Source organism: Zootoca vivipara, chromosome 16, assembly GCF_965207765.1.
Source record: "Zootoca vivipara chromosome 16, rZooViv2.hap1.1, whole genome shotgun sequence".
NCBI classification, from domain to species: domain Eukaryota; kingdom Metazoa; phylum Chordata; class Lepidosauria; order Squamata; family Lacertidae; genus Zootoca; species Zootoca vivipara.
Window position 1 is genome coordinate 38,903,633 of NC_142599.1, and position 12,885 is coordinate 38,916,517.

General features: G+C 50.2%; 1 protein-coding gene across 4 annotated transcripts in view; it reads left to right on the top strand.

The window, feature by feature from the left end:
* Window positions 1-12,885, top strand: part of CERS2 (ceramide synthase 2) — a 51,156-nt gene that overhangs the window by 28,647 nt on the left and 9,624 nt on the right. For all 4 annotated transcript variants that reach the window (XM_088659512.1, XM_035097720.3, XM_035097722.3 and 1 more), the window contains exons 2-6: window positions 7,137-7,310; window positions 9,392-9,509; window positions 11,550-11,668; window positions 12,167-12,224; window positions 12,338-12,388. In XM_088659512.1, coding sequence (XP_088515638.1) covers window positions 7,138-7,310; window positions 9,392-9,509; window positions 11,550-11,668; window positions 12,167-12,224; window positions 12,338-12,388 — 519 coding nt within the window. In that variant the 5' untranslated portion in view covers window position 7,137. The remainder of the gene's footprint in view (window positions 1-7,136; window positions 7,311-9,391; window positions 9,510-11,549; window positions 11,669-12,166; window positions 12,225-12,337; window positions 12,389-12,885) is intronic.

Consider the following 12,885-nt stretch of genomic DNA (forward strand, 5'->3'; position numbering starts at 1 on the left):
CCTCTCCTTCCTTGGAGGTTTTAAAGCAGAGGTTGGATGGCCATCTGACCTGGATGCTTTAGTTGAGATGCCTGCATTGCAGGAGGTTAGACTAGATTACCCTAGTCCTCTATGAGGACTAGAATCTTGGTTTATTGGGGGGGGAGGGATTTAGCTCAGCGGTAGGGCATCTGTTTTGCACACATAACGTCCCAGGTTCATTCCCTGACATGTCCAGTTAGGGCTGGGAGAGACTCCATACACCCGAAACCCTTGATAGCTGCTGCCAGTCAGTGTGGATAATACCAAGGTAGATGAACCGACGGTCTGACTGGCTTCCGGGCAGCTTCCTGTGATACTGTTTGGAAAGAGTCACCTAGCAATCGTGGAGCCCTTGCTTTAGCAATGCAGCGATGTCAGCAAACAGAAGTCGGTGTGGTGTGGCAATTAGACTAGGACCTGGGACTCGGAGGCCAGGGTTCGAATCCCCACTCTGCCAGGAAGCTAGCCGGGTGACCTTGGGCCACTCACTGCCTCCCAGTCTAACCTACCTCACAGAGTTGTTGGGGAGATTAAATGAGGAGGGGGAGAGCCGTGTATGCCCCCCCAGCTCCTCTGAGAAAAGGCTGGGATAGAAATAATAATAATAATAATAATAATTTGAGGAGTAGGGCTGTTGCTTAGGGGTAGAGCATGCGAAAGGATCAAACCAGGAAGGGCTGGAAGAGTGCTTTTCCTCCTGAAACCCTGGAGCCATTTGCCAGGCAGGCAGCTTCCAATATTCCTCTTTGAACTGGCCTTTTATTCCGAGCCATGAGGACTAACACCTTACTTTATTTGTTCATTTGCTGCTTTCTACTTCTGTCTTTAAATGGACCTTGTGTGCAAAACCTTGAGGACTAGAATCTTACATTATCTATTGGGGATGAGCTGAATTGCATTCAGTGGGTCCCAAATTCAATCCCCGAAAGCTTGAAATCCTGGAGAGCTGCTGCCAGTCCGTTTGGACAGTCCTGAGCCTTGAAGGACCAATGGTCTGAGACTAGAGAGCATCCTATTTGAATCAGCCCCTTGCTCAAAACCACGAGGACTAGTACCTTACTTAATTTGTAGCGGAGAAGCTATATCATTTTATGTTTTGAACTGCCCTCGAGATCTGTGGCTATAGGGTGGTATACAAATTTAATGAATAATAGTAATAATAAATACATCGTTTAGGGGATGTCCCTTGCCAGAAAGCCCAGAGAGCCTCTGCCGGTCAGTGCAGACAATACTAAGCTAGATGGAGCAGAGGCCGGGCGTGGCATAAGGCAGCAGCTTCACCCTTGTTCCTATGACAAGGTGTTGCCTGGACATCAAACAGGTTGGAGATGTGGCTCAGAGGCTAGAAAGCAGCATTTATGAGAGTCGTTTGCATATCTCGGTTGGGAAGGGCTGGCTGCCAGCCAGAGGCCAGACCAGCTGTGAACTCCCCCACCCCAAGAGCTTTCTGAGGTTCCTTCCTGGCTCCTGGAAAGAGATCCTGTGGCGGAATTTCTCACCCAGCAGCGCAAAGATGTGCAAAGTGTCATCTAGCCCTGGGCGGAAAATTGTTTGAGCTGCTCCTTAATCCTCCCTTGATGCCAAAGCAATCTTAATTCCTTCTGAACGATGCTCGGTTGCACGTTTGTGAAAACAAGACGCAGCCGCCTACAAATAAGCAGGCTTGCATTTCCAGTCTCTTAGTCTGGTTGTAGCTGCTGTTATGAGCAACAAAACCCCAAGCGTCCAGTTGAGCCGGCGCCACTCTCCCCTAGCCCCGCCCTCTTCTAATATTCTTATGGAACTTCCAGCCACAGAGGCAGTCTACCTTGATTCCTACGTTCTTTGGAGCGTTTGGCTGCTGTGAGAACAGGATGCTGGGCAAGATGGGCCATTGACCTGGCCCAGCTTCACGGATTTTCTGATATTCTTGCCAGACTGGGGGTGCTGTCCTCTGTCTGTCTCTAGAGACAATGGAGTGCGTCTCCAGGGGTGAAGTCAAACTGCTGCGTTAGCACAGCCAAAAGGACCTCCCCAGTGCTTTTAATTTGAATTACAAAATTGGGGGGGGGGGCGGACAAAGACTATGACGTGCTCTTTTCAGGGCCTCTAGACAAGTGTGTTGGGGTCCACTTTCTGGGCCCAAGGCCTTATGCAAAGTGGAGTGCCACCACTATGCAAATATATGTTTAAATGTTTAGAAAAATTGGTCCCCCACGTGCATATTTGGGTTAAAGGTGGGTGTTGGGTCTGAAACGTCGGAAGAATGCTGCTCCAAAGGCCTGAATCTGGCCCTGGGAGAATACTATATAGAGTTGGAAGGGACTCCCAAGGATCATCTAGCCCAACCCCCGCAAGGCAGGAATCGTGGCTAAAGAATCCCTGAAAAATGGCCACCCAACCTCTGCTTGAAAACCTAATATAGAGTCCACCAGGTTTCAAGGGAGCCTTTCCACTGTCGGAGCGGCTCTTACCAACAGAAAGTTCTTTCTGATGTTTAGTCGGAATCTCCTTCCTTGTAACTTGGGTTCAAGTCCTACCCTCCCAGAGCAGGAGAAAACAAGCTCGCTCCATCTTCGGTGTGACAGCCCTGGAGATATTTGAAGGTGGCGACAGAGCCTGACAGGAGGTTTTTAAGCAGAAGTTGGATTTCATGGATGCTTTAGTTGAGATCCCTGCATTTCAGGAGGTTGGACTAGATGACCCTTGGGTCCCTTCCAAGTCTATGATTCTAAACTTCTGCCTTGTCTCAGTCTCCTCTTTTCCAGGCCTAGCTTACCCAACTCGCTCAACTGTTCCTCATAAGGCTAGTTTTTTCCGTAACCTTCCCTCCTTCTGTTGACCAGAGCAGAGTTCACCATCCTTAATCCTGAAGCCCAACTTCATGGATTTCTCTAGCACCCTCTGTCTTCAGATCAATCCACCAGGCAACCGGCTTGGCCCGTCTGTTTGACATGTCTGTTTGACATGTGCACGAGGTCTGCCATTCCTGGCGGGGCTCCCATGTTAAGAGAGCGGCTGCAAGTGGCTAGTCCTCAAGAAAGGAGAGCCTAAGCCCCACCTTTGCCCTACCCACCCTGGCTGCAGCCTGGCTCGTAATACGCCTTGTATAGATGCCTTAAGGACACGCAATGCCTGTAAATCTCTGGGCGGATGTTAATAAACGCTCAGTGTTAATAAATTCCCATTCTGCTTATGTTGCAGCCCAATGATGAGCAGAGTCCACTGACTGTGACCTTTGCCTGTCATGTGAGAAGAGAGATTGGGCAAACTCCCATCTGTCTTCCTGCAATCTCGGTCTGCAGTTAACTCCGGTTTATATCCTCTGCTTTCCTGCTTGGAACGGGCTGCTTTTAAAAAAAGATATAGAGTACAAAGAGCCCTTTTAGCTGGAGCGGGTCAGTTGCCCTCCTGCCCCAGCCTCCTGTTCTCTCCGTGGCCAAATGCCCCAAAGAACCTAGGAATCAAAGTAGACTGCTTCTGGGCCTGGAGGTTCCATCAGAACGTGAGAACAGCTCAGCTGGATCAGGCCAGGATCCTGTTCTCATTGGTGCCGTCCATAGCCATTCATTTGCCCAGTCCTCTTTTAAAGCCATCTAGCTTGGTGGCCATGCCTACCTTCCCGTGGGAGGGAGTTCTGCAGTTCAGCTCTGTTCTGTGTGAATAAGTCCTTCCTTTTATCAGTCCCAAACCTTCCAAGGTTCTGTTTCCTTGGATGTCCCTGAGTCCCAGTGTTGTGAGAGAGGGAGGAATATCTCCTCTCTGCCTCTTCTTTGTCTGCTCTCCAAACAAAAAGGTCCCAAACTCTGCCCCCTTTCTTTGGATGGGAGCAATTGGGACCAGCACCGTGTCCAGGCAGAACTTTGCCTTTCCGAACTTGGAATCGCCGCAAACCTCTTTCGAGTCTTGCCCTGGCGGCAAATCTTATCATGTCCAGGGCTTCATATTCAATGTTTTATTGTTTTGGCGCAAAGTCACGTCTGCAGATGTTCCCCTGGCCACCAGCTTTCTCTTGTCTCTCTTTCCCCTGCGCTCTCAACGGTGCATTTCATGTCAGAGAACCGTAGAGTTGGAAGGGACCCCAGGGTCATCTAGTCCAACCCCCTGCAGCGCAGGGATCTTTTGCCCAACGTGGGGCTCTTGAACCCACAACCCTAAGAGTCTCCTGGTACCATTCTCGGTTTTGCCCTTGCCAAACTCTGCGAAGTTCAGCGACTGGGACAAAACTGCATCTTGACCCAGTTGGCGAAAAGTCTGGGTTTTCTTGGATGGTTGAACGGGGTCAAATTCTGCCTGAACTGCTCCAGACCGGTCCTATGTAGGCTGGCAGCGCCATTGATCTGCCTGCGGAGAGGTGGTGTGTCCCTCTCCATTGTAATCTTGGCACCAGGCTTTCCTCTTAATCATAAGTTCTCTATGTTCTTATTTTCTCATTCTCTTATCTTGTCTGGCCTTGCCTTCATTTACTCCTCGGCAAGGGAAGGGACTTGCAACAGGCTTCTTAAGGTGTTGCCACCCATGTTTGAAACTCAGATATATAATCCTATCACCAAATGGCATCTTGAACCCGGGTTTTGTTTGCCGCATTGGAATGTCTAAGCACTGGGTTCCCCTCCTCCCCCGGTGGGGTGATGATGATGATGACTTCTATCCCACTTACATTTTGAAGAACAAATATCAAAGCAGTTTACAAGATATCAAAGCAGTTTACAAGACATCAAAACATCAAATAAATCAATCCAGAACCAAAATAAATTCAAGCTTCCAGGAAAAAACATTTCCACCTCCTTGTCTAAGTGACATTTTGCTTTCCCCATTTTTATTTGCCTCCTTAATTTATAGAGCTGCTCCTGAGCAGAAGTACTCTAGGAAGCCAGGGTGGTGCAGCAGTTAGAGCATCGGACCAGAACCTGGTCCGGGTTCGAATCCCCACTCCGCCATGAAGTTCACTGGGTGACCTTAGAGTCAGTCTCAGCCTCTTTACCAACAACAACAACAACAACAACAACAACAACTTAATTACTTATACACCGGCCATTTGGCTGGGCCTCCCCAGCCACTCTGGGCAGCTCCCAATGGAATATTAAAAACACGATAAAACATCAAACATTAAAAACTTTCCTAAACAGGGCTGCCTTCAGATGTCTTCTAAAAGTCAGATAGTTGTTTATTTCCTTGACATCTGATGGGAAGGCATTCCACAGGGTGGGCGCCACTACCTCTGCCTGGTTCCCTGTAATCTCACTTCTCGCAGGGAGGGAACTGCCAGAAGGCCCTCGGCGCTGGACCTCAGTGTCCGGGCAAAACGATGGGGGTGGAGATGCTCCTTTAGGTATACTGGACCGAGGCCATTTAGGGCTTTCAAGGTCAGCACCAACACTTTGAATTGTGCTCAGAAATGTACTGGGAGCCAAGACCGGTGTTATGTGGTCTTTCAAGACCGGTGTTATGTGGTCTCGGTGGCCACTCCCAGTCACCAGTCTAGCTGCCGGATTCTGGGTTAGTTGTAGTGTCTGGGTCACCTTCAAAGGTAGAGCGTATTGTGGGAGATAACCAGAGCATGCGCCATTCTGGCAAGACCTACCTCACAGGGTCGTTGTAGGGATTCACCGAGGAGCAGGGCTGACCCATGTACTCCTTGGAGAAAAAGGTGGGATGTGAACGCAATAAATAAGATGTTCTGCTTACCTGCTGAGGAAGGCTGGAGGAGCCAGCCGGGTGGAGATGCCACTCACCAACTTGGCACCCAGATATCTCCACGTGGGCGCAAGTGGCCCCGCGCCAGCTGCAAAATGTGCCTGGCTGATTTCCCACACTGGCTGCCAAGAATTGTTTTATTTATTCTAACGAGATTGGCAGAGGGAAATCAAATTCCCAAGTGCTGTGTGTGTGTGTGTGTGTGGCTTGTTTCTTGGAGACTCATGGCACTCTGCATATGCTTAGAGGTACTCTGGTTATTCCTGAGGGCACAAGGTACTTGGGGCATGGAAGGCACGAGTAGGAGAAACCTTTTTCAGCCAGGGAGCGCAGATTCATTGGGATGACGTTCCGCGGGGGCCACGTGTGGTGGTAGGCGGGGCTAAAGGCAATAGCCCCCAGAAATCACATTTCCGGATAATCAGAATACATTTCCAGATAATCAGAAGCACTTGAAAGGCAGCCCAGAGAGGGAGGGTCCTGGGGGCCGGGTAAGGAGGACTGGAGGCCACATTGAACACCGCACACCCCTTGAGGACTTTAACTGGGAAGCCTGTATCCTAAGTCCCCTTGCTTGCTCGGATAGAGGTGTTTGTGCCCAGAGACCCCTGTTTGGTGTCCAACTAAGTTGAAATCAATGGACCAAAGTTAGTTGTGTTGAATGTTTCGCTGTTTCCGGTGAGGCTACTCTCATTGGTTGCAACCCTCCCTGGACAAAGGAAACCCCTGCATGTCTGGCTCCGCCCAGTTTTGCCTCTGGCTCCGCCCACTGCCGGCCCCTGCGGGGGATCCCTGCAAGTCAATGTGGCCCTCGAGCTGTGGGGGAAATGGTGTAGATAGATACACATCACTCTAAATCAGGCACCCCCAACCTTCAGCCCTCCAGATGATTTGGACTACAATTCCCATCATCCCTGACCACTGGTCCTGTTAGCTAGGGATCATGGGATTTGTAGGCCAAAACATCTGGAGGGCCGCAGGTTGGGGATGCCTGCTCTAAATAAAGTCTGTAGAAGGGGAAACTACTTTGACTTTAGTTTCTTTGGCACCATGCATTCAAAGCTCTGCAATGACACTTGGAACAGGCATGGCTTCCCCTCCCCAGGAATTCTGGGAGTTGTAGTTTGTTGAGGATGCTGAGAGCTGTCAGGAGAGAGGAACACCCCCCCAATTCCCTCTCGCAGAACCACAATTCCCAGAACTCCCTGTGAAGAGAGATTGATTGTTAAACCACTCTGGGAATTGTAGCTGCAGCAGAGAAGCGTTGTGGATCCTCTCCTCACAACACTCGGCACCCTTAGCCAAACTTCAGTTCCCAGGATTCTTTGCAGGAGGGGAGCCACGGGCATTTAAATCGGTAACGGAGGGCTTTAAATTCCGTCTCTTCCAGTCGTAAACTGCCTTTCCTCACACTGTTTCTATTTTCTTTATTTCTGCAGGATGTTCCAGACATTATGCAATTACTTTTGGTGGGACCGGCTCTGGTTGCCGTCCAACATCACCTGGGCAGACGTCGAAGTCAGCGATGGCCGCGTGGCCCCAAAGTCCAGCGACTTGTATATCACCATCCCTCTAGCGTTTGTCTTCCTCATCATCAGGCACCTCTTTGAAATGTGAGTATCCTCCATCCCAGAGGAGGAGGATGGTCTGTTTGGGGTAAACCCGGGGTGGGGTGAGAGACAGGGAGCAAGGTCCCCGTGAAGTAGGCTAGGCTGAGGGGCGGGGACTGGCCCCGCAGAGTCAACACCCAGTGAATTTCTGATTGGCTGGAACAAAAAAAGAAAGAGACACTTGTGGAACCTCCAGGTCCAGGGGCAGTCTATCTGGATTCCTCTGTTCTTAGGGGCATTTGGCCAGACCCAATGCACCTTTTCTGTGAAAAGCCGCAACCCTTGCAAACACTTGACCGCTCGCCCTGGGAAGGAGGGCAGCGTGCTTCGGTCGGCATCGCGTGTGGGCGCTGTGGATTCCTCAAGGGTTTGGGGGCAAAGGCGAGACGCTTTTCTCCCTGTGCCCGTATCCCGCGCCAAGTCCCAAGAAAACAATTGGAAGCAAAGCGGGGGGGGGGGGGGAGATAGAGAGAGAGGGCAGCAAGGCTCTGGCATCAGCCTCAACCCAGCCATGGGCCCTTGGCATAATTGTGGCATTGTGTCACCTGCCAGCGGTTGTCTGCGGAGGGGGCGGCAATCCCGATGAAGTCAGCAGGGCCTGCGGACTGGCCTGAGACAGCCAGGCCGGAGAATTAAAGAGCAATTATTTATCACGGTTGACAATTCCCCCCACACACACACACACAGAGGATGGAGACAATCAGAGCATTGTTTGAGAGGGTGGCCTCTGTGTGTATGTTTTTTTTACGGTGTGGCAATGGTGGAGAGAGCATGAGAAGAGTTGCCCCCTAGCTCTAGGATAGGCTCAACAAGGATGGGGGTGGTGGGGGGAGGGCAGGCTGATGGGGGGGATATTGGGGGCTGTGTACCCCCTGCAACAAATCCCTGCAGATCTCCAAAGGCTCAGTTTACGACTGCCTTCCTTGATTCCTCTCGTAAAATTGCCACTTGATTGTAAAGCGGGGAAGCAGGGAACGAGACCCTGAGATTCTCTTGGGTGGAGGAGGGAGACAGTTGGGAACCTTCACGTAATAATCAAAGCCGAAAACCTGAATTAAAACACCTGCAGGCGTTCCACACGCCTGGGTAAGGCCTGCCTGCACAAAGATGTTCAGGTGCCGAAAAGAATTCAGCAAATGAGCCTGCCTGATGTCAACAGGCAGGGAGTTCCAAAGTGTAACGGGATTTCCTACAAATGCAGAGCGAGTATTAGGTGGGACTTGAAACAGTTCTGCAGGTTGGAGTGGCCGGGTGGGTTTATGTGGGGTAAAGAGGTCGGGTGGCCATCTGTCCTGGATGCTTTAGCAGAGATTCCTGCGTACAAGTCTATGAATTGATGCAAGGCCCAGCATCTACTGGGATCCCCAATTCCCTGCCTTGCAGGCAGACTGTCCCAGGTTCAATTTCTGGCATCTTTAGGTGGGACTGTGAATACCACCCCTCCCTGCCTGAAACCCCAAAGAGAAACTGCCAATCAGTGTAGGAAACACTGAGCTAGATGGAGCTCAGTATAAGGCTGCCTCCTGCGTTTGCATTTAATTCAGCCCTTTATGCAGAATGAGGACTAGAATCTTGCTTTCTTCCTAGAAAGAGGGCTGTAGCTCGGTGGCAATGTCCCATGATTGGGCTGGGAAAAGACTCCATGCCCAAAGCCTGCCAACAAGTTAAATGTTAAATCAGTCCTACATTCAGGATCATGAGGACTGGAATCTTAGTACTGTATTGTTTTCAAAGAAGATCCGTAGCTCAGGGGTAGAGCCTCTGCTTTGGATACAGAACAGTTCAGGCTTGATCCCCTTGTCTGAACCACTGGAGAGCTGCTGCCAGTCAGTGTATACAGTCCTGAGCTGGATGCATTCCAGTGGTCAGACTCTTATGAAGCCAGCTTCCTCCATTGCTCCTGCCTCATCTGATGGTTGTGGAGCTCAGACCTTCCTCAAAGGAAGCCCTGATTTGCTGCAGAAGTCCGTAAAATTTAACAGCTGTTTCTGTTTTGGCACGGAAACTGCTGCAGAATCCTAACGTTGTGTGTCTTTTCTTTCATCCCCTCTCTCCCCTTTCTCTTGCTCTTTTCTCCCCCCTAGATACGTGGCAACTCCGCTAGCAGGTCTTTTGAACGTCAAGGAGAAAGTGCGGTTAAAAGCGACTCCGAATCCCGTCCTAGAGAAATTTTATACGACGTCCTGTAAACACCCCAAACAGGTAACTTTGCCGGGGAAGTCATGTTTGAGAGAGGAAGGAAGTGGGGACTCCCGTTGTATCATACATTTAAATACTGTGATACTGCTTTAAACAGCCATGCCTTCCTCTCAAAGAATCCTGGGAACTGTAGTTTGTGATGGGTGCTGAGAGTTGTTAGAAGATTCACATACCGTTACAGAGCTACAATTCCCAGAGCGCTTTAATGATCCATCCCTAATAAGAATAATTTATATCCTTCCTTTTCCCCTGATGGGACTCAAGGCAGCTTACAGATAAAACAAGAACCACTAAAAACATAGAGAACTCTGGGAATTTTAGCTCTGTGAAGGGAACAAAGGTTTCCTCCTCATAGCTCACAGCACCCATGACAAACTACAGCTCCCAGGATTCCCGGTGTGTGTGTGTGTGTATTGTACTGTACTTTAAATGGACAGTATGACAGTGGTAGCGGTCAGGATTTTTCGCAATACGTGAGAGGAGGTTTTCACAGAGGAGACTTGGAAGGTCGCCCTCTACCCGGAGACTGGAAAATGTTTCTCTCAGCTCCCTCATTTAGAGCATTTGTACCCAGTTTTCTTCAGCCAGAAAGGCTTCCAGCGTCCAGTCAATTAAAACTAAACAGTCCCTGTCCACAAGCTTACAATCTTAGAAAAGAAAAAAGACACGGCACACGAGGAAGAAGGGACAGGGAGGGCAGAGGGAAAAACGCGCTCAGGAGCCAATTTTTTAATAGTAGCTCTTGCAGTGACCAGCTGGCACAGAAACAGTCCTGGGTCAGGAGGCCCCTAATGGAGTTGGTCTTCTGCCAGAGCTGATGGTCCGAGCCTCTGGCTTCCCATCTCTCCCACCAAGGCATCCAGATTAAACCTAGCATGTGCCTCTTGAAAAATTAATTGGCTTGTTGCTGGCACCGTGCGGCCTGTGATATCCCACTTTATCACTACCCTAAGGAGTCTCAAAGGGGCTAACATTCTCCTTTCCCTTCCTCCCCCACAACAAACACTCTGTGAGGTGAGTGAGGCTGAGAGACTTCAGAGAAGTATGACTAGCCCAAGGTCACCCAGCAGCTGCATGTGGAGGAGCGGAGACGCGAACCCGGTTCCCCAGATTACGAGTTTACTGCTCCTAACCACTACACCACACTGGCTCTGTGCCAATATGTATTGTGGACATACGCTCTGAGCTCCCAATTGGTGCAGTTAGGCAATTAAGCCTATAAATGAGAGCAAAAAGCTTTCCATCTTCTGCAGGGCTTTGCCAGCTGGCAGCCCCCAGGCCAAATCTGCACCTTCTTGCATCACTGCTGCTTCCGTCTGGATGGAGGTGGGGACAGGCCGTAGCCCATTGGTAGAGCACAGAAAGTCCCAAGTCGCAATGGCATCTCCAGGCAGGGCCGGGAGAAACCTGTTTTTTCAGAAGCAGAAGGACGGGATTCTTCCCCCCTGTTTATTGGAAGACTGTTTTCCCAGAGTGAGGCTCATCCATTGCACTTGGGGGGTGCTCACCCTGCAAGTTCCCTAAATGCATCATCCCAGCAGCAAAATTCGGCTGCAGAAGATCTCTGGTTCAATCCCCCCGGTATTCTTGGCCTGGAAATGTTCCCTTCTTGAGATTCCCAGAGCTCTGGGACACAGTGACCCGAAGCCAACCATATAAAATATAAAAACAGCATCAAAATTTTGGGGGAATCGAAGGGCTCCAAAACTCCGGCATGAAAGCAGCTTGGAAACTGCGTTGGGTCAATTGAGTTCTTCAGCATAAAAAAACTTCTGAGCCAACTTCAGATCAGGAAGTCTTTGCCAGGCTGATGTTGCAACTAGATAAGTCATTTCCCAAAGCAGGAAACCCTCCAGTTGGAAGCTTTCAACAAAACCAGTGGCTTTCCCTGGGAAGAAGGCAAGAGTTCCACGCACTTAGAAACCTAGTGTGTCAAGGTAGAAATGGCAAAGCAAAGCAAATGTTGCTGCCGTCTGCATTTCAATGGCTTTCTTCCCTAAGCTTCTGAATGGCCCCCTCTTTTTCCTTCTTCTACCCCCGCAGGCAGACATCGAGGGCCTCTCAAAGAAAAGCGGCTGCAGCCCCCGGCAGGTCGAGCGCTGGTTCCGCCGGCGGCGCAATCAGGACCGGCCCAGCTTGCTCAAGAAATTTCGGGAGGCCAGGTAGGCCTGCAGCAACATGGTGCAGCTTGGGTGAATAGCTTGCCCCACCCCCATGCACCCTTTCCCATCTGTAAAAGCATCGCTGGATATGGGGTCGGCAGCTGGCTGCCCCAGGCCAGGCTTCCTCAACGCTCTGTGCCCGCCAAAACACTCCAGATCCATTGGAAGTCCAATTCCCAATGCTCCTGACCATTGGGCATGCTGTCCGATGACAGCTGGGTGCCCAGCAACAGCTAGAGGGTGACAAATTCAGGCAGACGGGGTGCCTTTGCGAGATTTAGTAGCCGGAGTCTTCCTTACAACCAATCCAGGGGGTGGCTCTGCCTGCCATTGGCTCTCTGGCTCCCCCTACTGTTTGTCCTATTGCCTCTGGCCCCAACACTCCTGGCAGACGTCAGAGGCACTCTGCACACCCCCAGTGGCACTCTTGACATGCCTGAAAACGTGTGCTTCATTTGCTCAGGGGACGAGAAACAGACTTTGTGCTTCCTTTTCCAGTTGGAGATTCACCTTTTACCTTCTTGCTTTCATTGCTGGCACGGCCGTCATAGCTGACGTGAGTACATTTCCTCCTCAACTTAACGCGGGAAACGTAGTTGCCCTTTCTGCCCGTCCTCTTGACGCTTAACCAGCTCCTGTCTTTTTATCCTTTATCTCCTGAACTTGCAGAAACCTTGGTTCTACAACCTCAGGCTAGTTTGGGAAGGATACCCTACGCAGGTGAGCTAAGTTTTTACGCTGCAACATTTGCTTTTTATATATATCTTCATATACATATAGAAACCTAAGGCTGTCGTCACACAGCCTTTGTTGGGGTGTGTGTGTTGTAGTGCGGCATCACCATCCTGGAGTTGCATGAAATCAGGACGAGGGGAGGATTTAAAAGAGAAATGGCAGTTTCAAATAACAGCAGAGGTTTGAATAAAGCTGGGTGGGGGGACACAGAGTGTCTCTGGGGGTGTGCAGAGAGCTTGAGAGAGCTGTGAGAACGTGGGCCTGATGCAGCTGCGAGGGAACAGCTTGGTGAGGTGTAAAAGAACGGGGTGAGATTGGGGGGGTAGGCAGGCTTCGCAAGCAACTTAAGCAGGGACAACAGCCCTGTGTGTTCATGTGGTGTGTGCATTAGAAATTATATATACCCAACCTTTGGATTTATCTTTTTTTTTAAAAAAAAAAAGACAAATCCACAAGCAATAATAATAATAATAATAATAAAT